This window comes from Lepidochelys kempii, chromosome 5 (assembly GCF_965140265.1).
Source record: "Lepidochelys kempii isolate rLepKem1 chromosome 5, rLepKem1.hap2, whole genome shotgun sequence".
Classification (NCBI taxonomy): Eukaryota; Metazoa; Chordata; order Testudines; family Cheloniidae; genus Lepidochelys; species Lepidochelys kempii.
In genome coordinates, this window is record NC_133260.1 from 136,073,285 (window position 1) to 136,096,006 (window position 22,722).

The 22,722-nt window shown below is 46.9% G+C and overlaps 1 protein-coding gene across 3 annotated transcripts in view; it reads right to left on the reverse strand.

Moving 5' to 3' along the window:
* The window catches only part of TMOD1 (tropomodulin 1), a 73,835-nt gene that overhangs the window by 36,676 nt on the left and 14,437 nt on the right, over nucleotides 1-22,722 (reverse strand). For all 3 annotated transcript variants that reach the window (XM_073346053.1, XM_073346054.1, XM_073346056.1), the window contains exons 2-3: nucleotides 19,312-19,482; nucleotides 11,530-11,686 (exon numbers count right to left, since the gene is read on the reverse strand). In XM_073346053.1, coding sequence (XP_073202154.1) covers nucleotides 11,530-11,686; nucleotides 19,312-19,431 — 277 coding nt within the window. In that variant the 5' untranslated portion in view covers nucleotides 19,432-19,482. The remainder of the gene's footprint in view (nucleotides 1-11,529; nucleotides 11,687-19,311; nucleotides 19,483-22,722) is intronic.

Consider the following 22,722-nt stretch of genomic DNA (forward strand, 5'->3'; position numbering starts at 1 on the left):
CCAGGAACTTGAAAAGTTGGCGCCTCTGCCCCAGACTCCTCTGCCATCCCTATCTTCAGGGGCAGGCCTGTGGCTCCAGGGAGGTGCAGCCTCCCCATCGGCTGCCCACCACCTCCCTTGTCAGTTCCGCCATCCTAACGCTTCCCACCACCCACCCCAGGGCTGTCCCTCCTCCTACGCCAGGGCAATGGGGCGCCAGGGCTGCCCACCCTGCTGGCAGGGGGAGTGAGACCCTGGCGTTCGCAGCACCCTGACCAGAGCGGCGGCCAGGCGCCCAATGGGTCTGTGTGGGGAGGAGGGCAGCAGTGCAGTGCCTGAGTTTTCGGCGCGGAGGGGAACATCTCAGCATTTCCTGAGGGAGGGCTCCCCGCGTCCTGTCTGGCTACAGGCCTGCTGTGCAGGGGGGCTGGAGCAGGGTGTATCGTGGGGGTGGGGAGAGCCATTGAACCAAACTGTAAACCCTGCATATGATGGAAACCGCCTCAAGCCAAGGGGTGCAGCAGCCCCCCATCACCCCGAGTTCCAGCACCTATGCTGCTGGGGAAGCTGGGCCCGTCGGGAGGTTGTCGCTCTTACCAGCGAGAGAGCCCCCAGTCTGTCCCCCTGAGCAGTGAGAGCAGGAGTCCAGAGGCCAGCCCTGCACCAGAGGGGAGATCGTCCCCCGCCCCGCACTGCATGGGGAGATCAGTGACTTCTCTCACTGGCCAGAAGGGTCAGTCGCCCCGGAGGAGCCTTGCTTGCAGCATTAGACAGCTCGTGTCAACCGAGAAGACAAAGGGGCGCGCTTCCAGAATGCTGCTGCAGGGAGGGGTAGTGCAAGGGGAGAAGTCACGCACAGCACACAGGGAACCAGGACTCGTCCGGGAAACGGGCCTGGCAAAGGAGATAGCAGGCCCGGGGCTCTCCGCGTGGAATGTCACTCGGCACTATTTCTGTCCTGGGTCTGACTGCAGCGTCAGCAGGGACACAGTCACTGACAAGGAGAACAAAGACTGCATGCCACAGCTGTTAAGAAGCAGCACCCCGCCTGAACGGGGCTATATTTAGCCTGCACAAAGAAGCAGCTGCCTGGTGCTGTCTCTCAAGATGAAATGGAAAGCCACAAGGCACTATGCATGGCCCTGCATCCAACGGCCCGTTTTCACTTTCCATTCCGAGTGTGATTACGCCGAGGCAAGGGGAAGGAGTTTCCCTGTGCCCTGTCGCCGCTCTGGCAAAAATAAAGTGTCAGGCCTGTTCCCGTAACGGCACTTCGTTTGGTCTAGGGGCATTTCCGATTGAAATGGCTGGAAGGCCTGGAGTGACTGACAATCTCAGCTCTGAGTCGATACATAGAATTAAACCTGCATCGCTGCATCCATAGAAGTCTGATTCCTGACCAGCGTTGTAACATGCGTGTGCATCAGCAAGAACCAAGGCTAAGATTTTGTCACGGTTATTTTTAGTAAAAGTCACAGACAGGTCACGGGCAATAAAAAAAAAATTCATGGAAGCGCTTGACCTGTCCCTGATTTTTATTACAAATAACAGGGACAAAATGGGCCTGAGCCCCAGCCCCGCTGCAGAAGGGGAAAGGAGCGGGGAGTCCAGCCCTTGCCGCGGCTGCAGCTGGGAGCCCTGGGTCGCCCGTAGCTCACAGTGGCTGGGAGCTCCTGGTCCCCCCATGGTGTCTAGAAGCTGCAGGGGCCCCACCCTCACCCATGGCAGCTTGGACCCGGTCCAGACCATGGTGGCTGGGAGCTGTTGGGGGCCCCTCTGCTCATGGCAGCTCAGAGCTTCAGGGCCTCTGCCAGCTGACAGCTCCAGCCCTCCACACCGAGACTGAAGTGGAAAATGTCACGGAGGTCACAGAAGTCATGGATTCCGCGACTTCTGTGATTTCAATTACATCATCTTAGTCTTAGCAACAATGCACGGTACTCTTATTTCACAAGAAAATTACAGCTGGTCGGAGAAATGTCGATGGGATAACATTCTGTCAGAATATGCAGTTCTACCACACTCAAAATGACATATGCAGCGTTGTTGTCGCCATGTTGGTCCCAGGATATGAGCTATACCTCACAAGATGGGGAGGGGAAAGGAGGGGGTGAGGTAATATCTTTTATTGGACCAACTTCCGTTTCACCTCGAATTTAGCTGCAACTTCTTGAGTACATTTCCCAGATTTCAAGAAGAACTCCGTGTAAGCCAAAAGTTTTGTCTCTCTCACCAGCAGAAGTTGTTCCAACAAAAGATATTATCTCACACACCTTCTCTCACAAAATCAAATAATTTTTGCCAGAATTTCATTTTCGAAGAAAGCCAGGGAGGAAAGTGTTCTGACAGTGTCAAAACATCTCATTTCCAATTTTTTTGTTGTTTATTTTGTACTATAATATAAAATTTAAAAAGTCAAAATAGAAACAAAATGTTTTGACTGACAGGAAACAAATTTGTTTAGGAATTTTCCTTTGCATAGAACTTCAGAAATTTCAGGTTTGTTCCAATCTCAATCCTTCTCAAAATGGAATTTCTGTCCTCTGCACAGCTCTAAAGATAAGGTAGTGTACACACACACACACAATTCTTGGATCAATTTAAACTTGTCTGGAACAACACTAGCTTTTCAGCGTCTGTTGCTAGTATCCTTTTCGGTACCATGGGAAGGGAGCATGTCTAGTGATTGGACATAAGAACAGCCATATTGGGTCAGAACAAAGGTCCATCTAGCCCGGTATCCTGTCTTCTGACAGTGGCCAATGCCAGGCACCCCAGAGGGAATGAACAGAACAGGTCAGCATCAAGTGATCCATCCCCTGTCACCCATTCCCAGCTTCTGGCAGTCACGGGCTAGGGACACTCTCAGAACATGGGGTTACATCCCTGCCCTTCCTGGCTAATAGCCATTGATAGACCTATACTCCATGAACTTATCTAGTTAGTTTTTGTACCCTGTTATAATTTTGGCCTTCACAACATCCTGTGGCAAGGAGTTCCACAGATTGACTGTCTGTTGTACGAAGAAACACTTCCTTTTGTTTCTTTTAAACCTGCTACCTATGAATTTCATTTGGTGACCCCATAGGTGCTGGAACTAGGGGTGCTGTGGATGCTGCCACACCCTCTGGTTTGAAGTGGTTTCCATTCGTATGCAGGGTTTACAGTTTGGTTCAGTGGCTCTCAGCACCCCTCCTATACAAATTGTTCCAGCATCCCTGGGTAACACTGGTTATTGTGCTATGTGAAGGGGTAAATAATACCTCCTTATTCACTTTCTCCACACCAGTCACCATTTTATAGACTGTCATTCCCCCCACCCCCACTGTCTCTTTTCCAAGGTGAAAAGTCCAGTCTTTTTAATCTCTCCTCATCCAGAAGCCGTTCCATAGCCGTGAACATTTTTGGTGCCCTTTTCTGAACCTTTTCCAATTCCAATAGATCTTTTCGGAGATGAGGCAACCAGATTTGCAGGTGTGAGCGTCCCATGGATTTATATAAAGACAACATGATATTTACTGGCTCAATATCTAGCCCTTCCTAATGGTTCCCAACATTCTGTTCGCTTTTTTGATTGTGACTGCACACGGAGTGGGTGTTTTCAGAGAACTCTCCACAATGACTCCGAGATCTCTCTTGAGTGGTAACAGCCAATTTAGACCCCGTCACTCTGTATGTAGAGTTGGGATTATGTTTCCCGATGTGCATAATTTCACACTTATCAACATTGAATTTCATCTGCCATCTGCTCCCGGGAACTAAAGCCACGATTGTCCAGCACATGCATGCAACTTTTGGGTCTATTCCTGGCTCTGTCAACTTGGGCACGTCACTTAACATCTCTGTGTCTAAATGTAATATAAATACATATCTACCTCCCCAGAGTGTTATAAATAGTTTAACTTGCTGTAAAGACAATTGGAAGGACTTATAATTCCTAATACCTCAGACTCTGGAGATGCTAAATGCCTATAACACTTTCATCCTGCACCACTGTAATAGCGTTCCCTATTGTCTTAAGCAAAGGAGGACTTGTGGCACCTTAGAGACGAACCAATTTATTTGAGCATGAGCTTTCGTCAGCTACAGCTCACTTCATCGGATGCTCATGCTCAAATAAATTGGTTCGTCTCTAAGGTGCCACAAGTCCTCCTGTCCTTTTTGTGGATACAGACTAACACGGCTGCTACTCTGAACCCTATTGTCTTATGGAGGCATGTTGGCTAGTTAAGGTTGTGCTGTGACTTGATATTTAAAGCATTTTACACCGTGAGCACTGAATTTAGTCTTTCCATTTATCATCATACCTCTGCCAAGGATAACAGCATTTTCCATGATATTTTTTCACTAAAGATGTACTGACTATGGCAGAGGAAAGAGCCCCGAGTCCTCTGATGCGCACAGATCAATGCCAGAGCACAGGAATAGGGCAGCTTTCAGACCCAGCGTAGGGGAAAGCTCAGCTCCACCAGCCCTGCCCAGCCAAACCCCAACCCCAGAGCTGCATTCTCACAGACATGCCCACTGACTAGATGCTGTGGGGAGGGAGTGGTGGGAGCTGAAAGGGGCTTCTGCTGGAGGGGGGCATGGTTTGGAGGGAGACCAGAGAAGAGCTGCATGCTGAGAAGCCACAGGGAATTCATCAGAGCCAGCTCTTCTCTGCCCCCCCTCAGGTCAGATGGAAGCTGGAAGTGGGACTGAGCAGGGTTTTCCATGGGGGAGTATGGGCAGAATGGGACTGGGCCGGGGCAGAGGGGATGTTCAGTGAGGTTATGGGGCAGGGGAGGGGGGACATGCAGCCACAGAGGAGCTGAGCTCCAATGAGCTTCCTAAAGGTCAGCTGAGGAATGCTGCTCTCCACCACTTCCCCTACCCGTGCCCACTAACCAGAAACCCTGTTCTCTTTCTTCTGTAATGCCCACATAGCCTTGCTGCCCTACCCATAACCCCTCAGTACAGCCCTACTCCCCACATCCCACTAACCCCAGCATCTTACTGCTCCTTCTACAAGTACCCCAGTTCTAGGCTCTGCCAGTGCGTGGGTCTCTGTAATTCACAGCTGATATCAAGCCAAGGTTGGGCATTGAGTACACAGTGGCTGGCTGCCAGATGGCTCTGAAAGGGCATTTTCTGAGGAGGCTGGGTGCTGGGAGGGAAGACATGCTGGAGAAGGCGTGTGTGGACATGGCTACTGAGCTAGCTGGTGATTTCTGGGTTTTAGCGAATGCATTGCTAGGAAATGAACCAGAGTGCTGTTCCTGAGGGAGGTTTGGTGTGGGAGTATTAACTGGTGCTCGGGCAGCCCAGGGCTAAACATGCCAAGTGAAAGGCCTTCCGACTTGTCCTTTGGGGGCTTATTCCGCAGGTGAATAAATCCCATTGTGGAGACATTTATCATGATATTCCCTCTTAGTTTATTAGTTGCGAACCAGCTGAGCAGCAAACAGCAGAGCAGCTAACAAAAGGAGTTTGCCTGGGATCTGCCTGAGAGGAGGTACGCTAAGGGCTGCGTTAAGGAGGCTGTGTTGGTGAGTATCTGAGTGTTTGCTGTGAGGACAGTGTGACTGTGTGCTTGATTGGTTGTTTGAAAAGGGCAGGAACTGGGTGTGCTTTGTTCCAGGTGAGCCTTAAGTGGGCCTGACTGCATAAAAAGCCAGTCAGTTGCGAACCAGCTCGGCAGCGAACAGCAGAGCAGCTAACAAAAGGAGTTTGCCTGGGGAGAGCCCACTGAGGCTTACATCTTGCCGGATTCTCTGAGTAGTTACTACAACTCCTGGGGAAGCTCGTAGAAGGAAGGTAATATGGATGGGGGGTGTTCAGCTGTTGTGACCTGCACTGGATGTGCCATGTTTGTCTTTCTTCCACAGGACAGATGCGACTTTGTCTGTACAAAGTGCAAGCTGGTCTCCATACTGGAAGAGAAGGTTCAAGGTCTGGAGCAACAGGTATCAACCCTGAGTTGCATAAGAGAAACTGAAGATCTCCTGGACGGATGTCAGGATAGGTTTCTACGGGCACAAGGTTCTGAAGATTCAGAGCAGGCTGCACATTGGGGACAGAAGGATGGTGAAGAAATTTGGCAGCATGTGACCTCCAGAAGAAAAAAGGGGAGCGTCCAGGTACCAGCAGGGCAGATACAGGTAAGTAACCATTTTCATGTTCTCTCCACAGGTACTAATGCGGAGAGTGGACCAGATGATACATCTGAGGGAAGGGAAAAGAAGGAGACTCCGCCGGTTGGAAGGCATGAGATGCACTGTCCTAGGGTTGGGGGTTCCACGACCACCGCTCCCAAGAGAAGGAGGCAAGTGGTGGTGGTCGGGGACTCTCTCCTCAGAGGGACTGAGTCATCTATCTGCCACCCCGACCGGGAAAACCGAGAAGTCTGCTGCTTGCCAGGAGCTAGGATTGATGATGTGACGGAGAGACTGCCGAGACTCATCACTCGGATCACTACCCCTTCCTGCTTCTCCACGTGGGCACCAATGATACTGCCAAGAATGACCTTGAGTGGATCACTGCAGACTACGTGGCTCTGGGAAGAAGGATAAAGGAGTTTGAGGTGCAAGTGGTCTTCTCGTCCATCCTCCCTGTGGAAGGAAAAGGCCGGGGTAGGGATCGTCAAATCGTGGAAGTCAACGAATGGCTACGCAGGTGGTGTCGGAGAGAAGGCTTTGGTTTCTTTGACAAGGGGATGGTGTTCCAAGAAGGAGGAGTGCTAGGCAGAGACGGGCTCCACCTAACGAAGAGAGGGAAGAGCACCTTCGCAAGCAGGCTGGCTAACCTAGTGAGGAGGGCTTTAAACTAGGTCCACCGGGGGAAGGAGACCAAAGCCCTGAGGTAAGTGGGGAAGTGGGATACCGGGAGGAAGCACGAGCAGGAGCTCGTGAGAGGGGAGGGCTCCTGCCTCATACTGAGAAAGAGGGGCGATCAGCAGGTTACCTCAAGTGCCTATATACAAATGCACGAAGCCTGGGAAACAAGCAGGGAGAACTGGAAGTCCTGGTACAGTCAAGGAATTATGATGTGATTGGAATAACAGAGACTTGGTGGGATAACTCACATGACTGGAGTACTGTCATGGATGGATATAAGCTGTTCAGGAAGGACAGGCTGGGCAGAAAAGGTGGGGGAGTAGCACTGTATATAAGGGAGCAGTATGACTGCTCAGAGCTCCAGTATGAAACTGCAGAAAAACCTGAGAGTCTCTGGATTAAGTTTAGAAGTGTGAGCAACAGGGGTGATGTTGTGGTGGGAGTCTGCTATAGACCACCGGACCAGGGGGATGAGGTGGACAAGGCTTTCTTCCGGCAACTCGCAGAAGTTACTAGATCGCAGGCCTTGGTTCTCATGGGAGACTTCAATCACCCTGATATCTGCTGGGAGAGCAATACAGCTGTGACAGGCAATCCAGGAAGGTTTTGGAAAATGTAGGGGACAATTTCCTGGTGCAAGTGCTGGAGGAACCAACTAGGGGCAGAGCTCTTCTTGACCTGCTCCTCACAAACCGGGAAGAATTAGTAGGGGAAGCAAAAGTGGATGGGAACCTGGGAGGCAGTGACCATGAAATGGTCGAGTTCAGGATCCTAACACAAGGAAGAAAGGAGAGCAGCAGAATACAGACCCTGGACTTCAGAAAAGCAGACTTTGACTCCCTCAGGGAACTGATGGGCAAGATCCCCTGGGAGAATAACATGATGGGGAAAGGAGTTCAGGACAGCTGGCTGTATTTTAAAGAATCCTTATTGAGGTTACAGGGACAAACCATCCCAATGTATAGAAAGAATAGTAAATATGGCAGGCGACCAGCTTGGCTTAACAGTCAAATCCTTGCTGCTCTTAAATACAAAAAAGAAGCATACAAGAAGTGGCAGATTGGACAAATGACCAAGGATGAGTATAAAAATATTGCTCGGGCTTGCAGGAGTGAAATCAGGAAGGCCAAATCACACCTGGAGTTGCAGCTAGCAAGAGATGTTAAGAGTAACAAGAAGGGTTTCTTCAGGTATGGTAGCAACAAGAAGAAAGTCAAGGAAAGTGTGGGCCCCTTACTGAATGAGGGAGGCAACCTAGTGACAGAGGATGTGGAAAAAGCTAATATACTCAATGCTTTTTTTGCCTCTGTCTTCACGAACAAGGTCAGCTCCCAGACTGCTGCACTGGGCAGCACAGCATGGGGAGAAGGTGACCAGTCCTCTGTGGAGAAAGAAGTGGTTCGGGACTATTTAGAAAAGCTGGACGAGCACAAGTCCATGGGGCCAGATGCGTTGCACCCGAGAGTGCTAAAGGAGTTGGCGGATGTGATTGCAGAGCCATTGGCCATTATCTTTGAAAACTCATGGCAATTGGGGGAGGTCCCAGATGACTGGAAAAAGGCTAATGTAGCGCCCATCTTTAAAAAAGGGAAGAAGGAGGATCCTGGAAACTACAGGCCAGTCAGCCTCACCTCAGTCCCTGGAAAAATCATGGAGCAGGTCCTCAAGGAATCAATTCTGAAGCACTTAGAGAAGAGGAAAGTGATCAGAAACAGTCAGCGTGGATTCACCAAGGGCAAGTCCTGCCTGACTAATCTAACTGCCTTCTATGATGAGATAACTGGCTCTGTGGATGAGGGGAAAGCGGTGGACGTGTTGATCCTTGACTTTAGCAAAGCTTTTGACACGGTCTCCCACAGTATTCTTGCCAGCAAGTTAAAGAAGTATGGGCTGGATGAATGGACGATAAGGTGGATAGAAAGCTGTCTAGATCATCAGGGTCAACGGGTAGTGATCAATGGCTCCATGTCTAGTTGGCAGCCGGTATCAAGCGGAGTGCCCCAAGGATCGGTCCTGGAAACGATTTTGTTCAATATCTTCATTAATAATCTGGAGGATGGCGTGGACTGCACCCTCAGCAACTTTGCAGATGACACTAAACTGGGAGGAGAGGTAGATACGCTGGAGGGTAGGGATAGGATCCAGAGGGACCTAGACAAATTGGAGGATTGGGCCAAAAGAAATCTGATGAGGTTCAAAAAGGACAAGTGCAGAGTCCTGCACTTAGGACGCAAGAATCCCATGCACCACTACAGACTAGAGACCGAATGGCTAGGCAGCAGTTCTGCGGAAAAGGACCTAGGGGTTACAGTGGATGAGAAGCTGGATATGAGTCAACAGTGTGCCCTTGTTGCCAAGAAGGCCAATGGCATTTTGGGATGTATAAGTAGGGGCACTGCCAGCAGATCAAGGGACGTGATCGTTCCCCTCTATTTGACATTGGTGAGGCCTCATCTGGAGTACTGTGTCCAGTTTTGGGCCCCACACTACAAGAAGGATGTGGAAAAATTGGAAAGAGTCCAGTGGAGGTCAACAAAAATTATTAGGGGACTGGAACACATGACTTATGAGGAGAGGCTGAGGGAACTGGGATTGTTTAGTCTGCAGAAGAGAAGAATGAGGGGGGATTTGATAGCTGCTTTCAACTACCTGAAAGGGGGTTCCAAAGAGGATGGTTCCAGACTGTTCTCAGTGGTAGCAGATGACAGAACGAGGAGTAATGGTCTCAGGTTGCAGTGGGGGAGATTTAGGTTGGATATTAGGAAAAACTTTTTCACTAGGAGGGTGGTGAAACACTGGAATGCGTTACTTAGGGAGGTGGTGGAATCTCCTTCCTTAGAAGTTTTTAAGGTCAGGCTTGACAAAGCCCTGGCTGGGATGATTTAGTTGGGGTTGGTCCTGCTTTGAGGAGGGGGTTGGACTAGATGACCTCCTGAGGTCCCTTCCAACCCTGATATTCTATGATTTTATGATTCTAGCCCACTGATCCTAGTTATAACCTCTCGGTTGCACCAGAGCGTGTCGCTGCAGTCTTGTGCTTACACCCTTCATGTATTTGCAGGTGGTTATCATGATCCCCTTTCGTGCTCCCTTAACCAAGATGTACGTATGTAGCTCATTTACTCTTCCCTCCCCAATACATTCCCATAGACCCAGAACCAGTCTGTTGTTTTACTGAACTCCCTCCAATTTGTCAGGATCTCTCTGGAGACATGGCACCTGGAACTGGGAACGTTATTCTACATGACATCACCCCAGAGGCCAACAGACAGAGGACAATGTTCTCCTAAATGGGTACCTCCAGTTAGACTTCTAAACCCATATCCCATCCTCTCAGAATGAATCATTATGGGCATTTGTTTCTCCGCCAGCAAGGCCCTCGCCTATGGAGTCCTGCAAGGCTCAATCCTGTTCCCAAAGTCATTGAGACAGCTGATGAGCCAACACAGGCTTATGTGCCAGCAATACGCAGATGACAGCCAGCTCCAGGTCTCCTTCCAACACGTGATAAGGCGCCATCCCTCAGCTCTCTCTGTGCCGAGCTCCAACGGGTGGTTGGCTGGAGCCAAGCCCAAGCAACATTCAGGATGCTGACAGGAAGAGGGAAGAGCTTTGAGACCCTTCATATGTGATGGAGGAAGATCTGGCAGGACTTGGACAGTCTAGAGGTGGAGGAAGGAAAAGCTGATCCCCACATCAAGGGGCTCAGGGATGGGGAAATTGGGGGCATTGTCACCGTGGCATTGGATGGGGGAAACAGAAGGCTCAATAGGAAAAATAAGGAATGCCATTTTAGCCACATTATGCTTAAGCTACTGACTAGACATTCAGGGGAGATGACAGAGCGAGAGCCTGGCCTGTGGACTGGTCAGCCAGGGTCAAGAGTGGAGAGGAACATCTCAGAGTCAGCAGCACATCAGCACAGAGACTGATTGAAAATATACAAGTGGGGTCGACGACCAGCCAGGGACAGGGCACTTTGGGGACGAGGCCCCAGAACTGCGCAAGTCCCACAGGTAGTGGGAGGAGGGAAGAGGACCCACCAAGGAAGCAGTCGGCATAGGAGGAGCAAAGAGCAGTCACGCGAGCTGAGGGAGGACAAGGAAGGAGTGAGCAATGCTCTCACACAGGAGTCAGGGAGGGTGGAGCTGTAGTTTTCCTGTGTGTGCTGCAATCTCTCACCCACACACGACTGTTAGGTTGGATATTAGGAAAAACTTTTTCACTAGGAGGGTGGTGAAGCGCTGGAATGGGTTACCTAGGGAGGTGGTGGAATCTTCTTCCTCTGAGGTTTTTAAGGTCAGGCTTGACAAAGCCCTGGCTGGGATGATTTAATTGGGGATTGGTCCTGCTTTGAGCAGGGGGTGGGACTAGATGACCTCATGAGGTCCCTTCCAACCCTGATATTCTAGGATTCTATGACTGCTTCCAAGAGCCTTGGTTTGGTCTACATGACCAAATCTGGCTCCAGGTGCCAGTCTGGCATCTGCCTCTGCCGCCAGCTGGTGTTGAGGACAGCTGCCACACCGGTGGGATCAGCACCAGCAGCTTGGAGGCTGCTGCACTCAACATCCAGATCTCAGACACAGCCGTTTCCGTCGTGTATGTGGGTCATGCTCTTCCTCCTCTGGACTGAGTCACGCCGCACAGCGGCCCTCACCCTAAAATCTCTGTTTGCCCCGGGGATCCTCTGCACTACAATACGTGTTACAACCAAAGCCACATGCAGCCATACCTCTCTTTTCTCCTGTGAAAGGGACCAGGTCTTCTCGATCTTTCATATCTTTCGCCTGCTTTTCTAGGTGGTCCAGAAGCTCATCCCTTTTGAATGGGCCAGTCGGTGTCTTTTTGGTCTGGTCTCTCTGTCTGAGTCCCACAGGCAGCAGATCATTCTGGATTCAAAGAGCAGGACACCAAGATTAGCTATTCAGATTCAAACAAATGACTATCATCTTTCCTCTCTCTTTTATTGTATTGTTTTCTTTGTGCACTTCAGCCAACTTGTCTTGCAAATGGGAAAATGAATTCACTGTTGAACTCCAAATTCATATTGTTCCAACACAATTTACGTAGATTTATCCTCTCAGTTCTCTGCCAGAGCACCCAGTCGCTGAACTTGGACTTGCTATTGCTACCGAGTGTAGACCAGAAGTTCTCTCTCCCCCGTCCCTTTAGGTTATAATGGTCTTTACCGGACCTCTACTCCCAGTTTACTACCTTGATCTATTTATCCATCAAGGGCCAAATCCTGCTCTCACTTGACTCCTGCCAGGCAAGCAAGCAAGATTTGACCCTCCCTATCCTCGTGCGTCAGCCTGAGGAGTGAAGAGAGCGGGCCCATGCGAGAAGGAACCTGCTACTCGGAGGGAGTTACGGGTAACAGCACGGAGATCTGGAGCCCATGCAGGCTCGGGGGTTGCATCTGTCAGAGCCCTATTTTTGAGCCAAGTCGGCTTGGCCCAGAAAATGTGCAAATTTGGGGTTTGACACATTTCCCGCGTGAAAACAGCCACGTCCGTGAATTACATGGAGCAAGAGAAAAAGAGCATCAGGACTGTAAAATCCCCTGAGAGGAAATGACATGACAAACATAGAATGAGATTTCACACACATTTTCCCCTCCCCAGTGCTTTGCACAGCTTTAAGAGAGAGCCCAGTTACCTGCAAGGCTTCGTGGGGAAGGTCATTTTAGAAATATTTTCTCTATTATCTTACTGCAGAATAAAAATGTTATAGACCTCATGCCTTTTTAATAGTAACTACATAGTATGCAGTCATTGTAGCCACAGTGGGTAGGCAGCAATGGCCTGACATAGCAACACACTTAAGCACATGCTTACATTTAAGCATAGGATAATCCCATTGAAGTCAACAGGATTACTGCCTGCTTGAAATGAAACACACACTTGAGTGCTTTGTTGGAACAGGGCCAAAATTTACATATTACAAAGTCTCATGAACTGGGAGCAAGAGATTGCTTTTCCCAATGTCTGCCTAATAAATGAAATAATTAGTTGCTAATTGATTCAAAATACAAAAACCTACAAACCAGGCAGATTATTATAAGCATCAGATTCAGTCACCACTAGCTGACTATGCAGAGAACCTTGCTGAACTGCAACACGCTAATCGGCATGCTTTGGAATAGCTCTGTCCTTGGCTTTCTCAGACCTGATACCTTGAGAGGCCACGACCCATCATAGAATCATAGAATATCAGGGTTGGAAGGGACCTCAGGAGGTCATCTAGTCCAACCCCCTGCTCAAAGCAGGACCAATCCCCAACTAAATCATCCCAGCCAGGGCTTTGTCAAGCCTGACCTTAAAAATATCTAAGGAAGGAGATTCCACCACCTCCCTAAGTAACGCATTCCAGTGTTTCACCACCCTCCTAGTGAAAAAGTTTTTCCTAATATCCAACCTAAACCTCCCCCACTGCAACCTGAGACCATTACTCCTTGCTCTGTCATCTGCTACCACTAAGAACAGTCTAGATCCATCCTCTTTGGAACCCCCTTTCAGGTAGTTTAAAGCAGCTATCAAATCCCCCCTCATTCTTCCCTTCCGTAGACTAAACAATCCCAGTTCCCTCAGCCACTCCTCATAAATCATGTGCTCCAGACCCCTAATCATTTTTGTTGACCTCCGCTGGATGTTTTCCAATTTTTCCACATCCTTCTTGTAGTGTGGGGCCCAAAACTGGACACAGTACTCCAGATGAGGCCTCACCAATGTCGAATAGAGGGGAACGATCACTTCCCTCGATCTGCTGGCAATGCTCCTACTTATACATCCCAAAATGCCATTGGCCTGCTTGGCAACAAGGGCACGCTGTCGACTCATATCCAGCTTCTCGTCCACTGTCACCCCTAGGTCCTTTTCTGCAGAACTGCTGCCGAGCCATTCAGTCCCTGGTCTGTAGCGGTGCATTGGGTTCTTCCGTCCTAAGTGCAGGACTCTGCACTTGTCCTTGTTGAACCTCATCAGATTTCTTTTGGCCCAATCCTCCAATTTGTCTAGGTCCCTCTGGATCCTATCCCTCCCCTCCAGCATATCTACCTCTCCTCCCAGTTTAGTGTCATCTGCAAACTTGCTGAGGGTGCAATCCACACCATCCTCCAGATCATTTATGAAGATATTGAACAAAACCGGCCCCAGGACCGACCCTTGGGGCACTCCACTTGATACCGGCTGCCAACTAGACATGGAGCCATTGATCACTACCCGTTGACCCTGATGATCTAACCAGGTTTCTATCCACTTTATCGTCAATTCTTCCAGCCCATACTTCTTTAACTTGCTGGCAAGAATACTGTGGGAGACCGTGTCAAAAGCTTTGCTAAAGACCCATATACATAAAGACCCATATACGTTACCTTAGCTGCTCCATACTGTGTCTTTGACTGATGTTTTCTTTGATCATTAGCTTTCCCAGGACGCTCTCTTGAGCAGCCTCGTTAGGGGAAGCAATAAGTATAACCCAGGAAGATCACTGAATGTCTGATTCTTCTTTGTCTGTATCATGTCAATGGCACTTTTAATCCCCAGAATAATCTGCACAACCCACTGCTTTCCCCTCAAATATTAAATGTGCATAACAGGGAGAGTCCTCACCCCACTGTACTTGGCATCACCCACCCTAGCATTGGAACAATCTGTTTGCCTGCCAGCTGGCTCTGTACAGGTTTTAGTGCGGGTATAAAATACTGTTCCAGCTAGATGGCTTCATTTAACTCCCTTGCACCCAACTACCCCATCATTTGCACATGTGGGACTTCTCTAGATTCTAGTGGCAGCTCTGACATGCAAGTGCTGGGGTGGTCAGCAAGGCTCCCCAGAAAACAAGTCTGGCTAGTGAAAACTGTCAAGGTTTCGATGTGTGTTCCCGTTCCAATGCAGAATGAAAACAAGACCTTTTTGAAATGTTTTGCAAAAAGCACGAGAGAGACACCCTCTACCCCAGAGCAGCCAATAGCCGGTGGTGAGGGCACGCACATGGGACGTCAATACCACAGCCACTAGCTTCTAGAGTCTCTCTCTCTCTGGCCCAATGAGTATTTAATTATGTCTAGGAAGTGGAGAAGCTCCAACAGAAGTCTTTAATAGATGCAAAGGCTAGAAAAGACCATTGTGATCATCTAGCCTGACCTCCTGTGTAACACAGGCCAGGGAACTGCCCCCAAATAATTCCTTGAGCAAATCTGATAGAAAAACACCCTATCCTGCTTTAAAAATGGTTGGTGATGGAGATTCCACCATGGTCCTTGGTAAATTGTTCCAGTGGTTGAGAGCACTCATTGTTAAAACGTGGGCCTCATTTCCCTCCTGAATGTGTCTGGCTTCCACTTCCAACCATTGGATGGTGATATACCTTGGCCTGCTAGATTGAAGAGCCCATTATTAAATATTTATTCCCCATGTAGGTACTTATAGACTGTAATCAAGTCACCTCTTAGCCTTCTCTTTGTCAAGCTAAATAGATTGAACTCTGTGAATCTATCACTATGGGTATGTCCATACTGCAAAGAAAACCGCATTGCACTGAAACTCAGAACCAGGTCAAATGACACAGGCTTGTGGGGTTCAGGCTGTGGGGCTAAAAACAGCAAGGCAGACATTCCCACTCGTGCTGGAGCCCAGGTTCTGAAACCCAGGGAGGGGGGAGAGCCTCAGAGCCAGGCTCCAGCACAAGTGGGAACATATGCACTGGTATTTTCTGCAGCCTCAGCTCAAGTCAATTGACTCTGGCTCTGTGCCTCAGCACCCTGACAGTTTGTTTGCAGTGTAGACACACCCTATAAAGCAGGTTTTCGAATAATTTTCGTGGCTCTTCTCTGAACCCTCCCCAATTTATCAACATCCCTCTTGAATGGTGGGCACCAGAACTGGACACAGCATTCCAGCAGTGGTTGCACCAATGCCAAATTGAGATAAAACAACCTCTCTTCTCCCACTTGACAGTACCCTGTTTATGCATCTCAGGATCTCACTAGCCCTTTTGGCCACAACATCATACTGGCAGCTCATGTTCACCTGTTTATCCATCACCACAACCCCAAAATCTTTTTCAGAATCACTGCTCTAAAGGACAGTCTCCCCCAGCCTGTAAGTACGGCCTGCATTCTTTGTTCCTAGAGGTATACAGTGACATTTAGCCATGTTAAAGCACATATTGTTAGTTTGTGTGCAGCTTGCCAAGCAATCAAGATCACTCTATAGTGGTGACCAGCCCTCTTCATTATTTACCACTCTCCAGTTTTGGGGTTATATGAAAACTTTTTGATGATTTTATGTGTTCTTCCAGGTCATTCATAAAAATGTTAAATAGCAAAGGGCCAAGAACAGACCCCTGTTGGACCCCAATAGAAACTCACCAGTTCGATGATGATTTTCTGTTCACAATGACATTTTGAGACCAATCAGTTAATCAGCTTTTAATCCATTTAATGTGTGCCATGTTAAATGTATCTCTTTCTAGTTTTTTAATCAAAATATCATCTGGTACCAAGACAAATGCCTTACAGAAGTTTAAGTATATTGCATCAGCACCGTTACCTTTGTCAACCAAAGTGTAATCTGATCAAAAAAGGTAACAAGTTAGTTTGACAGGATCTATTTTCCATAATCCCATGTTGATTGGCATTAATCATATTACCCTCACTTTGATTCTTTATTAATCAAGTCCTGTATCAGCTACTCCATTTTCTATCCTGGAATTGATGTCACACTGACAGGCCTATAATTACCCAGCTCGTCCCATTTACCATTTTTAAATATTGGCACAGCATCAGCTTTCTTCCAGTCTTCTGGAACTTTCTCAATGCTCCAAAACTTATTGAAAATCAGCGTTAACAGTCCAGTGAGCTCCTCAGCCAGCTCTTTTAAAATTCTTGGATCTGAGTTATCTAGACCTGCTGATTTAAAAATGTCTAACTTTAGCAGTTGTTGTTTAACATCCTCCTTAGATACTAGAGGAATGAAGAGAGTGCTATCATATGATATGACTTCACCTGCTTCTTCCCCAGAAATACAGAACAGAAATACATATTGAATATTTCTGCATTATTATTGATTATTCTACCATTTTCATCTTGTAATGGACCAAAATGCACAAGAGCAAACTATCCCACTGCGTAGGAAAGATAGGAAATATGGCAAGAGACCACCCTGGCTTAACCAGGAGATCTTCAATGATCTAAAACTCAAAAAAGAGTCCCAGAAAAAGTGGAAACTCGGTCAAATTACAAAGGATGAATATAAACAAATAACACAAGTATGCAGGGACAAAATTAGAAAAGCCAAGGCACAAAATGAGATCCAACTAGCTAGGGACATAAAAGGAAACAAGAAAACATTCTACAAATACATTAGAAGCAAGAGGAAGACCAAGGACAGAGTAGGCCAGATACTCAATGAGGGGGGAAAGACAATAACAGAAAATGTGGAAATGGCAGAGGTGCTTAATGCCTTCTTTGTTTTGGTTTTCACCAAGAAGGTTGGTGGCGATTGGATGTCTAACATAGTGAATGCCAGTGAAAATGAGGTAGGATCAGAGTCTAAAATAGGGAAAGAACAAGTCAAAAATTACTTAGACAAGTTAGATGTCTTCAAATCACCAAGGCCTGATGAAATGCATCCTAGAATACTCAAGGAGCTGACTGAGGAGATATCTGAGCCATTAGCAATTAACGTTGAAACGTCATGGAAGACGGGAGAGATTCCAGAAGACTGGAAAAGGGAAAGTATAGTGCCCATCTATAAAAAGGGAAATAAGGACAACCCAGGGAATTACAGACCAGTCAGCAAAACTTCTGTACCCAGAAAGATAATGGAGCAAATAATTAAGCAATTAATTTGCAAACATCTAGAAGATAATAAGGTGATAAGTAACAGTCAGCATGGATTTGTCAAGAACAAATCATATCAAACCAACCTGGTAGCTTTCTGTGACAGGATAACAGGATGGGGGGAAACAGTAGACGTGGTAGATCTTGACTTTAGTAAAGCTTTTGATACCATCTTGCATGACTTTCTCATAAACAAACTAGGGAAATGCAATCTAGGTGGAGCTACTATAAGGCGGGTGCAGAACTGGTTGGAAAATCATTCCCAGGGGAAAGAAAGGAGGAGATGCAGAGAGAGAGGGGGCAGAGAAAGGACGGCAGGCTATGCAGAAGGATAAAGAGCAACAGTAGCAGCGCTTAAAGGGAGCCTAATTCTCTCAGCATGATTCTGAATGTGACCATAAGGGACTGAATAAACAATAAACACGAGAGTGTAGACCTGCCTGGAGGGCACATTCTCCCTATGTTGCGTGTGTAACCTCCCCTTGACAGCAGTGGGGGATCCACTATGGATCAAGGAGACTACGAAGTCCTCAACTTATACCCCAACTCATGGACTATAAACAAATATGGAATCCAGCCCTGCCTCCCTACAGGCTCGACAGCCCAGAATTATGCCTTCGAAACACTGAACAGCATGTGCTCAGCAGGCAAATATTTTCCTAAAACTAGGCAAACTACTGAGTCCTCACTAAGACCTGGACCCTGCAAACGCTTATGCATGCGAGTTGCTTTATTTTACACACCTGCGCAATTCCCGTGAACTTAATGGGGCTACTCATGTGTACATGTTTGCAGGATCAGGGTCCAAATCCGTTGTGCCATCTCCAAGAAAGCTTGATGCAGAGTAGGTGGAATATTCACCATTTCCTTGGAGCGAAGGTATTTTTAAACAGGCTCCGAGGAGCTGGGATCAGCAGGAGTGCTTCTGCCCAGGGACATGGATGTTCTGAACTCTCTGCCCAGGCTCAGGGGCAGTGACCTGTTTCCATTCTGCAGCAGTTGCTGTTCTAGACAGTGTTGCAGGAAGAACAATGAATTATCACCTAAGTCAGTGGGATAGCACACTTACTGCAGGTTCTTTGGGATCTGGATCTTGTGGGTGTGAGTTCTACAGACAGGGACAGGGCTGGGAGGGTTTTTAAAACAGGATGCAAACGTACGGCCCAATTCTGCCATCCTTATTCAGAATAAAGGCTCTGAGTGATCCCACTGCTAGCATAATAAGAAACTACTCAACATCACCAAAGGTAGAAGATTCTGGCCCTCTGTCTAAGCTGGCACTTTACCAATCACAGCAGAAAAGAGGAACGCTGCACTTTAGCAGACCTCTGCTCCAGTTGCAGATTTTGCTTGGCTTCACCTGCTATTGTATTCACAGGAGCACCGAGAAACTGGAGTAAGACCTTGTGTAACAGCATGAATGGCCCTGTATTTTTCAGAGGAGCAACGACATTGCTTAGGTATTACATTTCTCACATAACTCTTTAAATGAAATAAAAAGAACACACAATGTCATGAATTCAGACCACATAAACTACAGTTGCAGTAGATGGAAAGAGAGTTTAGCAGATTAAAGAAGTAAATACTGATAGATCCACCCCAAAAGATATAAAGGTTTGTGCCACAGTTACTCAGAATTTACCATCTAGAGGTCATTTAAAATCTACTTACATCAGGATCTAGCTCCTCCAGTTCATTCTCCAGTGTCCTGAGCTCTTCTTCTGTCAATGCACTAAGGATCTTATCCTCATCCAGATCGCGGTATTTCTCCAATTCCTGTCTGTACGACATTTTAGAGAAATCTCAGTTTTTAAATTCTCACGTTTTTTGCTGAAGTGGGACCTATAATTAAAAAAAAAAGGCACAGTGAAAACTGAGGTCGCACCACTATTGCTATTAGAATGCAAGATATTCTTCAAACATGTAACAGCCGACGTATAAGAAGCAAGCAGAAGGGCAGCATGATCTCACATTCTGAGTCCTAGCCCCACAGTGCAGCTGTGGGGAAGTACTGAGCATTCTGAGCATTACTAGAAATGTACTTCTGCTAAGGTGAACATCAGCACTGACCGAGCAGAGAAGACTATATGGACCAAATTTTGCCTTGGTCCATATTTTTTCCTGGAGGGACAATCAGTCGTTACTTTCACCAAAACAAAAACTCCCCATGGGATCTAACTCTGGTAACGTTACTCAAGCGGGGTAATGCTTTCCTCTGGGGCAAGCCCTACCGAAAAGCAATGCTCTAGATCGGCAGTGTGGCGGAATCTGGTGCTCCATGCATTGCCGCACATATTCAGAATCTCTGAAAATCTGGACTAAGGCCATGAGTCTCAGAAGTGCAGCAGCTTTTCCTTTTAGATTAACTTTCTCAATGGGAGGTGAAGAGAGCAGTCCCAAAGATGCTATTATTTACTCCTGATCCAGTCAGGAAGCAGATAGACAGCATATGTAACCCAGGGGCTCATCAGAGTTCAGTAAGCTTTGCTGAAATGATGCATGCCATCATGATGCATTTATCTGCATATGTGAACTGACTGGTTGTCATAACCATACAGCTAAGGGTAGCCTAGAATTCCTCCTTACCTGTAAGGGGTTAAGAAGCTCAAATAACTTGTTTGGCACCTGACCAAAAGGACCAATGGGAAAGAAGATACTTTCAAATCTTGGGGGGGGGGGGGGAGCTTTTTTGTGTGTTCTCTTGGGAAGCAGAGAAGCATCCGGTCAGAAAACTCCTTCTCCTATAAACCATCCTAAATGTTTCTCATATTACAAAAATTGTAAGTAAAAGCCAGGCAAGGCATGTTAGATTATCTTTTGTTCTGCTTGTGAATTTTTCCTTTGCTGGAGGGAGGTTTATTCCCGTTTTTTGTAACTTTGAAACTAAGCTTAGAGGAAGTTCTGCTGTGTTTTTGAATCTTTTGTTACCCTGTAAAGTTATTTTCCATCCTGATTTTACAGAGGTGATTTTTTACCTTTTTTTAAAATAAAATCCTTCTTTTAAGAACCTGACTGATTTCTCTATTGTCCTAAGACCCAGGGGTTTGGGTCTGTGATCACTTTGTAACCAATTGGTTTTGATATTATTCTCAAGCCTCCCCAGGAAAGGGGGTGTAAGGGCTTGGGGGGATATTTTGGGGGAACAGAAACTCCAAGTGGTCCTTTCCCTGATTCTTTGTTAAATCACTTGGTGGTGGCAGCGTACTCTCCAAGGCCAAAGAATCTGTGCCTTGTAGAAGTTTTAACCTAAGCTGGTAGAAATAAGCTTGGGGGTCTTTCATGTGTGTCCCCACATCTGTACCCTGACATTGGTTAATGTAGTTCTACACTTCAATATTATTTACCTCTGAGAAGGTAAACAATGGAAACTTACTAACTGACCATACGATTTGTCAATCAATTATGAAGCAGGCTTTTTCTCATGTATGTAATGTAAAATAATGCTAGAGAGAGAGAGAGGAGATGCTATCACCTCTCAGTGCAGTAATTGATACATTTAAATGGAATTAACAAAATAGCCAATAATGGAGACTTAGCTATTAAGATTTAGTTCTTTTAAAACTCTAGATATTTTAAAATGTATTATAATGACCTGAAATAATAGCTAACACATACATGTATATGCACCCAGGCATACCTAAAAGTATATGTACTTATATTTTTCACCTGGAAAGTTTGCTTTCGATATATAAAGTTTTCAAAGCACTTAAGTCCTTTCACACAGGTCCTGTGGAAATTAGATGTCTTTAAAAACATTGCAGACATCACCTATCCTACCAGTTTCAAGGGGATGGGGGGAAGATCTTTTCTTGCCATTGTCTTCTGTAGCATCTGGAAGAGGATGATGTATGAGCCCATATGTTTCAAATACTGCCTCCTTTTCATTAAACTGGAATTTTTCCCTATCTCCATAAATGACCATTTTACCTTTTTGATTTTAGCTTCTTCACTTTCTCTGAGTTCTTTGGTGCTTCACAGTCCTAGCCAGACTTCTCTAGCTTTTCCCAAAGCAATCCAAAGCAAATTATGCATTTTAGGATATATTTTACTTCCGCCACTACATTTTCATTAACTAAGAACTTCCTGTATCACAACTGTTATTCTAATTAAAAAAATAATCTTTACACTGGTCAGCAAATGGAACATTAAACATACAAAATTTGACAGCATGCTGTTAAGTTTAAGGCAGTCAGCTGGTCAAATACTTTGCTTCCCACGTTTGTGATCATAATTCAAACACAATATCCATTTCCTTTGCTCTAAGTCTGCGTGTCCTATGCCACTGCGGAATCGCACCCTTTACACAATCCCATTTAAAAGCAGTCACAATTTTCCAGGCATGACGACATCAGCTCAGGATTGATACAGTAAGGAGGAGACAGTAGCATGACTCATCTGTTTTAAACGGCTAAACTGGGGCCAGGCATATCGAGGGCAGGAATAATATTACCCGGGAGTCAGGAGAAGGAAGCACAAATTGTACTTGCATTTCCCGGATCTGGCATTTGGACGAACGGTACAGCTTTGGGTTCCAGTACTCCGAATTGCCAATGTTGCTTAAGTAGCATTTGAGGTGTCAAACAACTGATATACTAGTGCGCAGACATCTCTCACCCAGGTCACTGCTGCTAACAGCTCCCTGGCCTAAAGGAGCAGGGAGGGCGGAAAGGTGCCTGTCATTCATGCAGGGTCCTTGTTCCCAACCCCAGACTGGTTAGCCTTCTAGGCCAGCTGCAAAGCAGACCCTCTCTACTGGGTTTCAGAGAAAGGGATAGGCTTTGTCGGTGACTGAATGGGAGGAGATTCTCATTGTTATTTTAATGTTAATGGCTAGTTCAGATGGTCCTAATGCGGCAGGCTGGGCCCAATCCTGCAAAGTATCAAAGGAATCCATTTTGAAGTACTTGGAGGAGAGGAAAGTGATCAGGAACAGTTAACATGGATTCACCAAGGGCAAGTCATGCTGACCAACCTGATTCCCTTCTATGATGAAATAACTGACTCTGTGGATATGGGGAAAGCGGGTGGATGTGATATATCTTGACTTTAGCAAAGCTTTTGATATGGTCTCCCACAGTATTC